Source organism: Zootoca vivipara, chromosome 9 (genome assembly GCF_965207765.1).
Source record: "Zootoca vivipara chromosome 9, rZooViv2.hap1.1, whole genome shotgun sequence".
Classification (NCBI taxonomy): domain Eukaryota; kingdom Metazoa; phylum Chordata; class Lepidosauria; order Squamata; family Lacertidae; genus Zootoca; species Zootoca vivipara.
Genome location: NC_142592.1, coordinates 70981126 through 70996879, shown reverse-complemented (window position 1 = coordinate 70996879; position 15754 = coordinate 70981126). Strand labels below are relative to the sequence as shown.

General features: G+C 57.6%; 1 protein-coding gene across 1 annotated transcript in view; it reads right to left on the bottom strand.

Annotated features, from left to right (window-relative positions):
- Positions 1 to 15754, bottom strand: part of SND1 (staphylococcal nuclease and tudor domain containing 1) — a 219504-nt gene that overhangs the window by 5520 nt on the left and 198230 nt on the right. Inside the window, exon 17 of the mRNA XM_060279344.2 lies at positions 1639 to 1827. Within this exon, the coding sequence (XP_060135327.2) occupies positions 1639 to 1827 (189 nt within the window). The remainder of the gene's footprint in view (positions 1 to 1638; positions 1828 to 15754) is intronic.

Genomic DNA, 15754 nt, shown 5'->3' with positions numbered 1-15754 from the left:
CTGAGGAGCAGGGGCTCCAGAACCGCCTGACCAGGAGGGACGATGGTGGCCGGCCCTGGCCGATAACACAGCGCTCAGCCCCTGCATGGTCTCTAGCTGCCAGGGCAAGGGCTAGGGCATGGGCACCGTGGTGAGGCTGGCTGCAAGGGAGCTGAGCCGAGGGAGGCAGAGGCATCTACCTGGGGGGGGGGGGGGTGAGAAGAGTCCAGTCGACAGCCGGGCGTGAAGAAGCGCAGGCAAGGGCCAGGCTGATTGGAGGGGAGGGGCCGTGGAAGGGGGCGGGCAAAGGCAGCCACCTCTTCCAATCCCGCGGCTCAGTCCGGCCATGCTGTGTGCCCCCCCCCCTTGCAAGGAGCAGGCCCACACCTTCACACACAATTTCCGCGCCGGCGACACAAATCACGCCGGACGTGGCTGCTTCCCCAGAGGCGCCCAAACAGCCTCTGATTTAATTAATGGAAGAGTTAAGTCAAACGGTGCTCGGAGCCCTCGGGGGGCCGGTGCTTCTCGGGCAACACTCTCCCGCCGGAACGGGCTCCATTAAGGCAGGGGGAGCAAGTGCCCGTCTCCCCCCCCCACTGGCACCCAGGATGCTTCTGTGCCTGACTAGGTTCTCCCCAAACTGGGCTGCTTCGCAGTTCACGAGGCAGGCCTGGGAAGAGACGAGCACTGACAGGCTGCATGGTGGGTGGTCCCCTCCCCCCCCCTCCAGCCCCCCAGAAGCTCCTTTGCTCAATCTCCTCCTGCCCTTGGGGCAGAAAAAGAGCAAGCCCGCCATGGAATTGGGGCTGCCCCAGAGGAGTGCGGACTCTTCACATCCTCTGCCTCCGAGGACTGACAAGGGGCCTTCGCAGGCATTTGTCAGTGCCAAGCCGGAGCCATTTGCATCTTGGGATGGCCCCCCAAGGCCGCTCGGCCGTCCAGCACGCTGGCAAAGTCCCGGGGAGGCTGGTGGGAAGCAGCCCCCCCCCTCTCGCCCCACGGATGCTCACAGGCTCACGCACGGCTCCCCAAGGGGCAAGTCAATCGTCCACAGACATTCTGGATTCTCGGAATGGAGGAGGGAGAAGAGACGGAGGGAGCTCAAGAGGTCTCCTCTCCTAAGTTGTCAGGATGCCATCCTTGCAGGGGAACCGCAGCAGCAGTCAGGGGTGGAGAGGCCCACCTTCTCCCCCCTCCCCAAAACCCCCCAGCTCCACGCATCGGGAAAAGGCTTTGTGCCTCCAGGAGGGGAGGAGGGCAGGGGCAAAGCGCTCCCATTCTCCCCACGTTCCAAGGCAGCAGCAAGACAGGAGAAAGAGCAAGGCAAGTTATGAATCGGCAATTAAAAACTGAGCGCGGGCAGCCCTGGCTCAGGTGGGGATTCCTCAGCGCTGGCAGGCGTGGGCCTGGCAACGGGGCAAAGGGCACCTGGCATGCATTTGGCAAACGGCACCCCAAACCTGGTCGGCTGGTGGGGAGAGTGGAAGGGGACGGATCCCGGCCCGGCCGAGAGGGGAGCATTGCACCAAGTGATGCTGGGGAGCCACTGAGCCTTGGGGGCACACCCAGGCGTTGCCCCTTTCTGGACCAGAAAGAAGGCCCTCCCCCGGCCTCCCCCCTCCCTCCCTCCCTCCCTCCCTCTCCGCTGGCTGGTACCTTCTCCTTCTTCTGCTTGGCAGCCTCCTCTGCGGCCACCAGGGGCTTGTAGTAGTTGCTGCGTTCCGCCGTGAAGTGCACCTTGGACAACGCCTGCTCCACCAAGGCCACCGACAGGTTGACGCCGTCGATGTGCAGCCAGCCAATGAAGTTCCCGGCTTTGTCCATGCTCTCCACCTCCACCTCCACCTGCAGGAGACACAAAGGGGGCAGAAAACCGTCAGGGGGCACGGTGAAGGGCGTCCAGGTGAGAGGGAACTGCAAACCTTTCCAGCCTGGGATCACCCCAAGATTCGGCCACCTGCACCCCTAGATTTAGGTGCCGCAAAGTGCCATTTCGCCAGGCGGCTTGCTCTGACACCAAGAAGCCGCCTCCCCGGCAATACCCTCCAGCCTGCGTGGGACCCACGGGTGTGGGGAGACGGGTGGCGAAAATAAAGCTCTCTCACACACAAGCCGCCTAGGGCAACAGCACTTGAACAAATTCAAAATCAATCTGCTCTCCGATCCCGGGGATCAAGCAGCACATGACTTTGCTTCAGGGACTGCCCTTGTCAGGCGCACAGCACAGAAATCAATCCTCGCTCAGGACACAATGAGCGACAGTCAAGTGCCAGGGACGTGGGGCCTCAACGTCACCGCAGTGTCACCCCCCACCCACCTCCGGGGCACAGCTGGTTGGCAAGAGGGCCACAAATCCTGGTGGCGGTAGCAGCAGCAGCAGTGCCACAGAGCTCAGGCCGCCCAGGGACAGCTCCGAGGGGCCTCTCCCAGCAGCCCTCCCCCCAAATCGCCCTGCCTTGATACTCCTGGGCTCAGTTCGGGAAGGGAGCTTGCGTGACCTCCTGCTATTCGAGCGAGGCCTTCTTCTTGCTGGGAGCTGGCCCATAACCTTCTGGGGCGACCTTGGGCCCACTATGCCTCTTGGCCCAGCCTGCCCCACAGAATAAAACTGGAGAAAGCTGGGAAAGGGGGGGGAGAGATACAGCTCCCCAAATCACCCTGGAGGGCAGGTGCAGTAAAAATGAAACAAACATATACATTTCTTGGCTAAACTGTAGGATTGCAGCCCTCTCCCGTTCGAAAAGCAGGCCAAGATGTAGACGCATATTTGGGGTGCCAAAGGGGCTGGGGCTCTTCTGGCACCGGTCGAGGGCAGTCCCGTGGCGCCTGAGGAAGGAGCCCAGGGTGGCAGCGCCCAGCTGGTGTTGCTCCCCACCCAATCCCTCTGGCCATGCTGCCTTTCCATGCCAGCCCCCTCCCCCCCCCCCAGCCGCAGAGCCAAGGGGGCCTCTGGCTTGGAGGCGGCTGCGCTAGGATGAAGCCGGCCCCTGCTCCAAAGCCATAAAACTCCGCCCTCACGACTACAAACACTTGTATTCATTTAAGCTGCTTCAAGCTCGATTAAGCAATAAAATGGATGTCTAAATATCCAGGAATTTGATGAGGTTTGCAGACAAGGGCGCAAGTGCAGCGCTGGCCAGGGGAGAAGGCAAGCCGGCTCCTCTGCCCCGCCGGCCACGCTGGGAGCTGGGCCCAGGGGCCAAGGGCTCCAGAGACCCTCTGCAGGGCACACCGAGCAGGCCCCGCGTGGAGCCACGGGGGCGCAATGGCACAGGAGCCCCCACCTCTCTCTGCACCTGCCGGGGCAGTGCCAAAAAGCTCCCCTCTCCAGGTACGCAAGGGCCACTGCAGAAGGGCAGGTTGGAGACCCCACGAAAGGGGTCAGGCGGCGCTTTCACCCCCTGGCCAGCACACCAGGAAGGGGCTCTCACAAACCTCCCACATCTGGGTGTGGGTGAGAGGGAAGGAGCCAGCAAGAGACACTTGGAAGTGCTGGTTGCTGGCTCCCCCCCCTCTCTCTGCACCCCCCACCCCACCGGCAATTGCTTTCCTTGCAAACATTCTGCAGCCCCGCTGGGGAGCAGGAGAAGAGCCAAGCCATTCCATTAGTTCCTTGCTTTTTCCACAGGAAAGGTCTCAAAGTGACTTTGCAAGAGAAAAGACTACCAGTCACAGCGGCTGTCTATTGCTGCTGTCTCCTGTACGAGAGGCAGAAGACCAGTTGCTGCTGAAGACGAGTGGCCTGGGGTGGAGACACTCCTGTGCTGCTTCCACTTGGGGGGGGGGTGCAGGGTGCTGGATGAGACCAAGGCCTCTGGTCTGATCCAGCAGCAGCAGCAGCAGCAGGAGGAGGAGGAGGAGGAGGGGGGGGTTCTGGGCAAGTTTCTTGAGCACCAGCCTTTCCTGGCCCTCGCCCAGGGAGAGGGTCTGCCCAGGACAAATCAGGTAGGCTGCTCTGAACTGGGCATTTTTTTTCTCCATTAAGTCCTGCCTAGGAGAAGCAGCAACTGCTTCTGTAATACGGGGAGACAAAGCACACGAATGAAATATGCAAAGGAAAACATCAGACACTCCAGCCGCTTTCCAGGCAGATTAGCATTTGCCCGCTATTCATAATGGATCTGCCCATAATTAGCAAGAAGCAAATGGTGCGAGAGGCACAGGCAGCTCAGTGCGCTGGGAGTAGGAGAAGCAGAGCCCAGCCCCAAATGTCCCCACACGCAGCCTGGGCATACGGGCACCTCTGGAAGCTTCCTGGGCACCTGGGGGGCTGGCGCTGCCAGGTTGAGCAGGGAGAGGGGAAGGCTTGGGTGGGGCTCCCACGCGACTGTCTTCTCATCCAAGTAGGGAAAGGATGGCTGATTCTGCTTGCCTGGAGTCAGGTGGCAGCCCCAGCACCCTCACCTCTGTTGGGCCGGCAGAACCTGCCCAGGAGGCACACACCCTGCAGGGCTGGCCTGGGCATTTGCAGACATCCAATCTGGGGGGGGGCAACTGGAAGGATTCCTCACCCCACCCCAAGACAAGAGGCAGAAGAAATCACTCCAGGTGAGCCCTGCCAGTGAGCCATCATGCCTGGCACCGGCAAAGAGGAAGCCGAAGGCAAATCAAGATCAGGGTGAGAAATTCCCTCTCTTTCTTTTGGCAGGAGGGGAGGTAAAGGTAAAGGGACCCCTGACCATTAGGTCCAGTCGTGACCGACTCTGGGGTTGCGCGCTCATCTCGCATTATTGGCCGAGGGAGCTGGTGTACAGCTTCCAGGTCATGTGGCCAGCATGACAAAGCCGCTTCTGGCAAACCAGAGCAGCACATGGAAACACCATTTACCTTCCCGCTGTAGCGGTTCCTATTTATCTACTTGCATTTTGACGTGCTTTCGAACTGCTAGGTTGGCAGGAGCTGGGACCAAGCAACGGGAGCTCACCCCGTCACAGGGATTCGAACCGCCGACCTTCTGATCAGCAAGCCCTAGGCTCAGTGGTTTAGCCCACAGCGCCACCTGGGTCGCTGTGGTTAAACCACTGAGGAGGGGAAGAGGTGTCTATTTGTGGGGAGACCAGCTGCTGCTGAGCAGAGAGAACCCACCAAGCAAAACCTGGGCCTGCTTCCCCTGTGAGCCTGGATAAAAGCAGCTCAGGACTGGAGCCCTGCCCTGGGGGTCTGGCCAAGGGCGACCAGGGCCAAGGGAGGGTGCCCGGGGGGTAGGAGGGGGGTGGGACGATGACAAGGAGCTGCCTTGTCAGCTGGCCTGGAGAGGAAAGCAGCAGAGGAAGTCCTGGGGCTCTGAACCATGAGCGCAAGCTGCCTAAAGGCTGGGCAGGATGTTCTCATGTGCAGGGAACACCCCAGAGGCAACCGGCCCAAGTCAGCTGGGCCTTCTGGGAGACCTGGAGGAGTCCTACAGAAGGCAGCCCCAATCCCCCAGTGAACAGGCTCCAAGCCCAGGAGATGCTGCTGGGGATAAGAGATTCTCAGGCCCTTCTCTTCCCCCGCCCCCCAGCTGCTATGCACAGAGCAGGATGCAGGCCAATAGCCAAGGAAGACCGTGGCTCGCCCTGGCCTTTGGGCACTTTCCACCCAGCCCCACGGATCCTGGACGCCCACGGCTACAGCTGCCTCCCTGCCCTGCAGCTCCCAGCTCCTCTTGCCGTTTAGGCTTTATTCAGTTGTGAAAAAGGCTTTTGATGCATAAAGCAAAGCACTTAGCAGAGAAGCAGGTTGTTAAACTGCTGCACGGGGAGGAGGTGGGAGGGGGAAAGGAGCGGCAACAACAAGAGGCAACCTGGAGGGGCTTCAAAGCCCACCCACCACCAGGATCTCCTGCCTCTCGAAGCTGCCCACTGGGTCGCCTCCCCTTGCCATGAAGGGAGAGGGAGGAGGGGCTGGGCGCCCCCAGGGCTTCAAGTGGCCTCTTGAAAAATTCAAGTGTTCTCCGCTTCCCGAAGGCAAGCCGGGGGAGATCCACTGCGGCGCAGCGCAAGCAGATCGTTTTGCAAAATGAACCACTTAAGTACGGGCTCACCCAAAGGAATCTCTTGAGTTCATGAGAAGTTCTCCCTCGGCAACAACAAATAAATGCTCAAAGCACGAGGCTCCAAAGAGAAATCAGGACCACACACAAGTCATAAGATGAGATCTCTGACAGACAGACTGTCGACAGGTGACTCTTTCTCCATAACTGAACTTCCATGCTAGAAAAGGTTTGCTCTCTTTCATTTGCACCTGCCGTAATCTAGAGGCCAGCTCGACTCTCCTGCCGCCTGGGGCAAGGCAGGTGTCCCCTGGAGGTGGCTCTGAGCTCTACCCCTTGTTGTGAAAAGGCTTCTGCTGGTCCTCCGCAGGCCTTGAGGGGCCATGCCTGGCCTCTCCCATCAAGTCCTCTCTTGCTCTCCTCCTCCTTTTCCATTGGTCGCTGCTGCTTTGGGCTGCCTGCCCCCTTGCCAGGGGTCCAAAGGGCTGCAATGCACCCTGAAGGCTCCGCGTGCAAAAACAGGCCGAGGGAGACCTTGGAGGGTTGCCCGGGGCACTCATCAGGTAATATTGGGGGCCACCCCAGCCCTTCTCCCGCAGACTTTGATTCCAAACTTTGCAATTGAAAAGAGACACGATTTGTCACCGTAAGGTTGCGGAAATTTAAAAGCCATAACCATCACACAGGCCAATAGATTAGGAGGCGGAATGGCATGATTAGAATAACTATGTGCTCCAGATATCCATCTTATTAAACTTAACGTTAAAAAAAGCACACTCCCCTTGCCCCCGCCCCCCCCCTGGAGACTCGGCTTATGGCTTCCGCTCTCCTCCTGAGGCCCATCCATCACCCTCCTTTCCTCCCCCCCCCCACCCAGGAACCAGGCCTGGAATTATGAACCGCTGAGCGAGAGGCAGAAGTTTTAAATTAAGTATTCAAAGGCGGAGGTGAGCCGTGAAAATGATAACAGGGGTTGTTGTAAGGCAGGGAGGCAAGATTTACAATCCCCTGCATGGGGGGGAAGCCGCGACTGGGGGTGGAGGGGAGGGAAGCCAAATGAGGAGGGGGCAATGAATTTTAAAAGGCAGACGGGTCAGAAGTCCTGCCAGTTGGAGTGATAAAAGCGAAGTCGACAAGAATCCGGTGCTGCCATTAACGTCAGCCGTCTTGTATATCTTATATTTACAGTATACACACGCAGAGCGTGGCCTGTGTGAGACAGGCTCGCCTTTCAGTCTGGATACTGCAGCCTCACCAAAGAAGTAGTACCACTGTATTGTGCTCTGGTCAGACCTCACCTGGAGTACAGTGTCCAGTTCTGGGCACCACAGTTCAAGAAGGATACAGACAAGCTGGAACGTGTCCAGAAGAGGGCAACCAAAATGGTCAAAGGCCTGGAAACGATGCCTTATGAGGAACGGCTTAGGGAGCTGGGTATGTTTAGCCTGGAGAAGAGAAGGTTAAGGGGTGATATGATAGCCATGTTCAAATATATGAAAGGATGTCATATGGAGGAGGGAGAAAGATTGTTTTCTGCTGCTCCAGAGAAGCGGACATGGAGCAATGGATTCAAACTACAAGAAAGAAGATTCCACCTAAACATTAGGAAGAACTTCCTGACAGTAAGAGCTGTTCGGCAGTGGAATTTGCTGCCAAGGAGTGTGGTGGAGACTCCTTCTTTGGACGTCTTTAAGCAGGGCCTTGACAGCCATATGTCAAGAATGCTTTGATGGTGTTTCCTGCTTGGCAGGGGGTTGGACTGGATGGCCCTTGGGGTCTCTTCCAACTCTATGATTCTAAGTTGCAGAAGAAGTCCAGCGGCAGACGGAGAAGGTGCAGCTGAGACTGTCCCCTTTCCAAAACCTCTGGCGATCCACAGCTGCCCATCAGTGTCGGCAGTGCTGAACTAGATCAGCCAAGAGTCTGACTCTGCAGAAGGCAGCTGTTGAACCTGCCTCTTCCCCAGCCTCTCAAGGCCTTGCTTTCAGAGCCCCCGGAAGGCGTGGAGAAGCTTCTATGGGTCCCCTTTGGAAGGGAGCTCCCACCTTCCTCTCCACAGAAAGCCAGGACCCCTTGCATTTTACCCACGGCAGTTTCCCTTGAGGAAAGCGCTCAGCCCAAGAGGGACCTTCACCCAGCACACTGCTCCCTAGAGCCCGAAACCTCCCAGACCCTCGGGCAGGAGGACCAGCCACAAATCCCTACGGCCGACCCCACCAAGAACAGGGCTGGAATGGTAAGTTCCAACCAGAGGGTCGGATGGGGACGATGGACGACGCCGAAATGGCGAAATTACCTGGGAAAATCAGAGACCAAGAAGAGAAGAAATCAAGGAGGAATGGGGGAAATTATCATGTATTTCAGAGAACATTATAAACAACTAAAAAAAACACCTTGGCAGGATTAGAGTAATGCTTGTAACGTGCAAAATACAATGGGAAAATGGTGAATAATATTCCTAACAAATTAAGAGAAAATTGGATAAGCTGAAGGAAAAAGGGATGGGCAACAGAAACCAGGGAAGGGGGGTGGGAAGTCACGGGATTCTAAATGTGAAGGCGAATGATAAGTTTAAATTGAAATTGTTATGTAAAATCTAATTAAAAAGATATATATATATATATATATATATATATATATATATATATATATATATATATATAGAATAGTAAGTCCAGCAGCCCTGAAGAGAAAGGGACCATGAAGCACGGAGGGGAGGGAGCCGGCCTTCGCACCCGCCTCTGGGGCTCTCAGCCCACCCAGAGGGAGGCTCGCTTCCAGCTGTTGTGCTGGTTGTCAAGGCAGGCGAGCAGAGGAGCCTCCAAGCCCACTGAGTGATTGACAGGGCTCGCTAGGTAAACGCGCCGGCACTTGCCTGTCACGCTCAGGCCTCATCCTCTGACAAGTATCTATTAGTACCGGAGTTTATACACATCTCATGTCAACCCCCCCTGCTGCGGACGCCGCATGGACACGGCGGAAGGAGGAATTACTGGGGAGCCAGGACTTGTCAAAACCTCTCCCTCGGCTTCCCAGAAGCTAGCTGCTCGGTGGGCTCCTCCCGCAGCATCAGATTCATTGGGCTGTGTGCGTGGAGCTTTTGAGGCCTCCCAGCCCAAGAACCCAGCAGGGTGCTGTGTGGCAGCATAAAGGGCCAGGATGCAGAAGGGTTGTATCTGACGGACGGCCTCGCTCCTGCGCTTGGTCTGGAGTCAGAGAGCGACGGGGCACAGCCAGGAGCCGACAAATTCTGCAACCCGAAATGCCGCATGCAAGGAGAGAGACCTCCTCCCCCCCCCCCGGCCGCCACATGTGCAGCTTATCATTCTGCCTGCGCACCTGGCCTCTCTTTGTGTCTGTTTGGGGGGATGCTTGTAGCTGCGTCGATTCAAAGGCTGCCCCTCTCCCCAGTGAATTCCGCTCGCGTTTGTAAAGTGATAAGCATTGCAGATTCTTCCCGACACAATCTGGCTTCTCCTTCCTGGCCCCCAGCAGGAGAGCAACTCCACGTGCCCACCTGCCCAGAGGGGTTGTTGCAGATCCAAGGCAGAGATCGAGAGGGGCAGGCACAGGCTGCTGAGGAATCCGGGGGGGGAGGGTGGCATGCCCCCCCTGCCCAATTTGCAGGGACAGAACGGCTCCTGGCACCCAACCCTCAGGCCCAAAAAGGTTGGCCACAGCCCCACAAACTGGCCGCTGGTCCACAAGCTCTCTTTGCCCAGGTGTTCTCCTTCCTTCCTTCCTTCCTTCCTTCCTTCCTTCCTTCCTTCCTTCCTTCCTTCCTTCCTTCCTTCCTTCCTTCCTCTGAAGCACCAATCCTTTGCTTAACAAAGTTGCCCCTGTAGCTCTACCCCGCTCCTCGAAGGAGGACCTTGTCTCTTGTGTGAAATAAAGGAACAAGGAGCAGCAGGAGGGAGGAGGAGAGTTTTCTCGCTGTCTGCCTGGGACTGAACCAGGCCTCTCTTGTACCCTAAAGGGACAAGGATGGAGGAGAAAGGGACACAAGTCTCTCGAGGGATGGGGAGCATCAAGGACACCCATCTGGGCAGCCCTGGACCAGGAGAGGAGCAGGTGACCAAGGGGCACCTTGAGAGCCCCGCAGAGCCTGCGGTGCCAAGGGTAGGAGAGGGCAGGCAAGGGAGGCAGGAGCTCAGGAAGCAGTGCTCCCCCCCCAATAGTCCAGAGGCCCTGGAGGTCACCTGAGGAACGTGGGCTGACTGGGCTGCACCACACTCAGGAAAGCAGTGAGCAACCTGTGGGGTTGGTGGCACATGCTCAACCAACTGGCCGGCCTCAGCATCCCAATGGTCCAAAGTAAAACCACCCACCCACCCCCTGCCCCTGAGGTGCTCACAGATCCGTCCCTTGGGAGGGATGCAACAGCCTCTCCTCAGCTCCCCATGAAGCCCTGCTTCAAAACTGGGGTGCCTAAATTATAGCCCACGTCTGCACACGAGGAAAGCCCATTGTCCTCCTCCTCCTCCATGCAACAATGGGGGAATGCTGAAGAACAGGCTGGCTTCCCAGGCAGAAGTTGAGGGCATCAGGGTAAAAAAACCCAAGACCCCCAAGCCCACTCCTGTGTCTCCTGACTACCTGCTATGGGAAAGGGGGTCCTGCCTTAGTGGCTGGGTCCAGGCCAAGGCCCACTTCTGATCACTCAGATCAGCAGATTTCCCGTGTGATGGAGCCGCAGCAGAAGCGGGCTAGTGGTTTGGCCAAAGCTCGGACTCCCAAGGGCCCCAGCTCCTAGAGTCAGCCGAGAGAAGCCCCAAAAGGGCATCCCCCCCCCAGCCAGCCCCAACAGAGAGGGAGGGACAGAGAAACTGAGCCGCCAGAAGAAGAAGAAGAAGAAGAAGACCTGGGCAGCCCAGAACATCTGCGGGATCTTCCTCCTGGAACAACCACAGGGAAGCTGGAGAAGGAAGGCCCCCTCCCCCTTCCAAACCACTGTCCATTGCCATCTCCCAGGACCATCACAAACTCACTTCCTAAAGAGAAGCCCCCCCCCAATAATCCCCACTAAACCAAATGCCGCTGGCTGCAGCAGCACATTTCCACTTGCTGAGGGTGTGTGTGTGCCCCCCCCGGAGGTACTCAAAATCCAACGGCCAACACAGCAAAAAAGCCCTTGCAGGGGGGAGAAGTGCTGCTTCGGCAGCAGGTAAGCAGCATTGAAGGAGACACACAAAGCGCCTTTTCGTTAAGCAAACTAAGCTACCTTGCAGGATCCTGGAGGGGCTCAGGGCAATGCTGCTTAACGCAGCAAGTTCAAATGTACTGGAGAGAGATTGAGCAGAGAGGCGAGGGAAGAAGGGGGGGGGAGGAGAGAGATCCCAGGGAGAGCCAGCCCACCCAGCCAGCCACGGACTGCTGCAGCGCACAAGACGAACCCCATCACAGTTGGGGGGGGGAGAAAGGGTATCGTTCGTTTGGCTGCTAAGAAGGAAGAGCCAGGCAAGCCATCAGCACGAGGCATTAAACCACGGGCTAGAGATAAACACACAAGCGCCAGCCTGCAGGAGACCTCAAGGGGGGGGCCCTGTGCTCCCCTCCCTCCCGAGGCTCAGAGAGCACCTCCCTGAGGTTCCAGGCGTGGAAAGAGAGAGCCAGAGGCCTCCCAGGGCCATGATTTGGCTGCCCTTGGCAAATGGAGGCGCACAACACAACATGGCCCAACACGACCTCAGAGTGTGCGAGAGCAGCAGGCATCAATTATAAATAAAGAGCCAGCATAGATCCCGGACCAGCAGGGAAAAGGAGCCATCCTTGCAGGGCCCACAGAACCTCCAGGGGGCTGCTCTGGGAGCCGGTGCCTTTCTGACGCCACAGATCAGCACACCCAGAACCAGGGAGGGACGGAGAAGCCCCCCGCCTACGTCAGGAGGCAGCAGCCCAATGCCACGCGGCCCCCCACCCCACGCTGCTGATCGGTACCGATTTCCTACGCATCTCATTGATCTGCCCTGTTCTCAACTTTACATAAAACATTCCGGCTCTGATTGTCAAGGGATCAACAATCCTTTTCCGCTGGCATCACTTCCCAATGGGATACACCAAGGGCTGGGGGGGGGGGCAGAGGCACAAAGAGCCCTAGCAGGGCAGGAGTCACAGGGCTGGGCTTTAGGCTCCATCTCCAGACACCCACACAGCAGCTGCCACGCTGACCTACCTCGCAGGGTTGCTGTGAGAATGGACTTTGTGAAGCACACGCAGTGCTCTCAAGGGACTCTGCGGGGGCCAAGGACTCTTCTAAATTAAAAGAAAATGCAAACCCTGTTGGAAGTGCTGGGGTGCAACTCAGCTTGCGTTGAAGGCTGGTGCATTTGCATGGGCAGAAGGCGGGGGGGGGAGCCTTCCATGTTTCCTAGACTGTTTTCCTGACCTGACCTGCCTCTTTCCTTTCTCGCTCTCTCCTGCAGACACGCAGGAGTGAGCGCGGCTCTTGGCAGCTCCACTTTAGTTAGCTAGAACTAGGATCTTTCCTGTCCAACCGTTTATTTCACACAATAAAACCAGCTTTCTCATTTTACATACTCCGAGTCTCAGCGTGGTTACATCAAGGGTGAAACATGCTCCTCCAGGCAAGCGTTTCAGTGCGCTGTTCGACTTCTGCTGATGCATTTAAACTCCAAATGCCACCAGGTGATGTGGCTCAGTTTGGTGTGCAGATATACAGGAAACACAAAACCCACCTTAAGACATTGTGGGCTGGACTGAACTAATGCAGCGTTCCACCGTAAGCCAGCAAAAGGGCTCCAGCCAGCGCAATGGGGCTTCCTCCCCTCCTGCCCCAAATCCACTGGGGAGGGGGGAGCAGAAGAATCCCAGAGCAGCAGACAAGGAGCGAGGGTGTCTTTACGGCAAGCAGAACTGCTTGTGCTGATAGAGAGTCATATTAGCACAAGGCTCAATCCCACCCACCCCTATTTCCCCTGCCCTATCTTGGAGCGACGGCCAGATCCATCAGCAGGCCTGAGACCTTCTGCTTAGAGGTCCAGGGACACCTGAGGTGGGAGGCGTAGCAGAGGTTGAAGGATGATGCCCATTGCCACACCTGAAGGGATGCTGCTGGCCTGGCACTACCTGGGGTTCCCAAGGGCTGCCAGAGAAACATGCTTTAGGCTGGTGGGCTCTCACCTCCCCCTGCCCCCTTTACAAAAGGAAAGAGACACAGGCCTGATGAAGGACACCAAGAAAAGCCTCTGGGGGCAGCTAGGTCAGCACAGGCTGAGAACTGGGAGCCCTTCTCATGGCAGGTGGCTTCCATCTTCACAGGAGCCAGCTCCAGAAAACGGCGCCTAGTGAAGACCAGCCCCCACATTTTCCAACACAGCTAGATCTGTGTGTCAACTTGCACTTCTGGCTGTGCAAAGATGAGGAAGCAAGGAGCCAAGGAGAGGAAGAAGCCCGATCCACGGTCCATTCCCACAACTGCTTCCCCCTGGCCAGGACACAAGAGTAGGGGCGTCCCTTTCGGCTCACGCATGCAAGCACACCAGGGCAACTTCCCCCTTCTCCCCAGGAGCAAAAAGGGAGGCAGGTGAGGCGCATGGAACGGCACGCTCAGCCTACCATGTTAGCTGGTGGGAAGCCAAAAGCTCCTCCACACGCAAGATCCGCAGGGCATGTCAGTGGCAAAGCACAGAGTCGCCCCCCCCCAAAGGCCCCAGTGAGGCTGGCAACTGCAGGGCTCTGGATGGATCCCAAAGCGGGGAGCTCTTCTCCGCAAGAGGACAACCCTCCTGGGAGGCGGGCGAGAGTGTGCCTGTGTGAGGGACGAGTGATTGATTATTCCTGCTACTTTCTGCACTCGACCCTCGCCTATCACGCCGTTATCTTATCAGGACAGGCCTGAGAGCCTGCCTGGAAGCTGGGGAGAGACCTTCAAGGTTGCTGATCAGGATCAAACAAGCCAGCAAGCAAGGAGAGAGTGACGGAGCAGAAAACTTATGGGGGGGGGAGGAAATGAGAGAGGCAGGCCCCCAGTGGCAGCCTTGCCCATCGCAAATGGCTTCCCACGGTTGGGGAGACGGCATCCCTCTTCCTGAGCGCCTCCCCCCCCCCAAAGCAAATGAAATGCAAATGTTAAGCTGAAGGCAACATACCACGAGGAGGTGGGTCAAATCCTGCTGGCCTCCTTGTGCTGAGCCTCCAGCCCAGGGGCAGGAAAAGGTCAGAGGCAGTCTCTCGGGATGGGAGTCCCACCCCACTCCCAGTTAAAAGTCACGGCCATGAGGGTGCTGAGAGTTGCAGGTGTGTTGTGGGTGGGGAGGAGGGAGAGATTCAATATGAAACACTGATGGAGGGAGACAGGAGCGTCTCACCTGGACAAGGGCAGGGCCCTTTGGGATGGACATTTCGGCTGCGCTTACAATGTGCAGGGATTCAGGCTGCTCAGCCTGGCTTGGCTGGAGGAGGAGGAGGAGGAGGAGAATATTGTGACTGCCGGGAGAGCTCACTTTTGTGGGCTTCACCTTTCCCCCTTGTCCTGTTTGATGTGGGTGAAAAACTCCTGCATGAATTGCTTAAGGGGAGCATCATGTTGATGCTATTGACACTGGCCAATGCAAACTGAACCGCCGGCATGTTTTATCATGTAAAGCTTTGAGGTGTTTTCAATGAACTGCTGATGGCTGAACAATCAATGCTACATGGTAGTATCTTCATTTTTTTATTACTATTCCTGCTCGATTATTGCTGCCTCCCGTGTGAACAACATATTTGTGGGGAAAGCCAGCGAGGAGCCAGCCGGCCAGGCCTCTCGCTCCCAGGAGAGGCAGCGGTGAGCTTTCCTGCCTTGGGACCCTGGGTGGCTCGGCTGGGCTGCCCTCGCCCATTGCTGCGTTGCTAAATGGTGGAGGAACTGAGGCCTGCCAGGAGGCGGGAACTGTCCCCCCCCCCCCGGAAAGCAGCAGCATCCCCCCCCCATGGCTTGCACAAAGGCCCCTTTGAAAGCCGTCCCCAGAGCGGCAGTGGCAGCCATCCAAGCGCACAGGCACGCAGGTGGCATGCAAACCAGCTCCAGCTGACCAGCCCTGGCCCAGGAGAGGAGGAAGCCAGCTGGCCAGGGCAAGGTGCCTGGCCAGAGGTGGTGGGAGACTCCGCCTCAACCACCAGGAAGGCTGGTGGAAAATCACAGGAGAGAGAGAGAGAGAGAGAGAGAAGGCTTTGGTCCAGTCCACTCAAACACAAAAAATCCAGACGGAAGCACAGGGACTCAGTTGTCCAAGAACAGGGGGAGGGGGGAGGAGTGAGTTCACTGCTAGGACCCCCCCCATTTGCATCTTGGCCCTCCCCAAGGTCGGGGGGGGGGGAGAGAGAGAAGGACAGCCACTTTGTCTTCTCTTCTCCATTGAGCACCCCAAGGCCACAAAGTAGCCAGAGGGGGCACTAGCATCCTTGTCAACCCTTCAAGCGCTAGCTGGGCTGCCGAGTCCTTTGCGCCCCATCAATGCCTCTGTTGTCCTGGGCAAGCCCAATTCTTCCGCTGCTCCCTTTGGGAATACGGATGCTGGATCACAGAGGGCTCCAACTGCTGTGATGGTTACCCAGGAGCAAGGGCACCTCTCGGCACGCGCAGAGCACAGCCCCACCATGATCCCCGAGTCTCCCCCCCTCCCCACCAAGGACAGCGGCCGGACAAGAATGGCATTGGGTTTGCTTGAAACCTGGCACCACATCGCAAGGACCAGTGGTGGAACAGGCGGCGGCAGCAGCAGCAGTGCAGGATCCCTTGGAAGAAGCATCTTCCTGTCCCAAGAGGAGAGCTGGCTTTCTGGGATGACCCCCCCCCGGCTG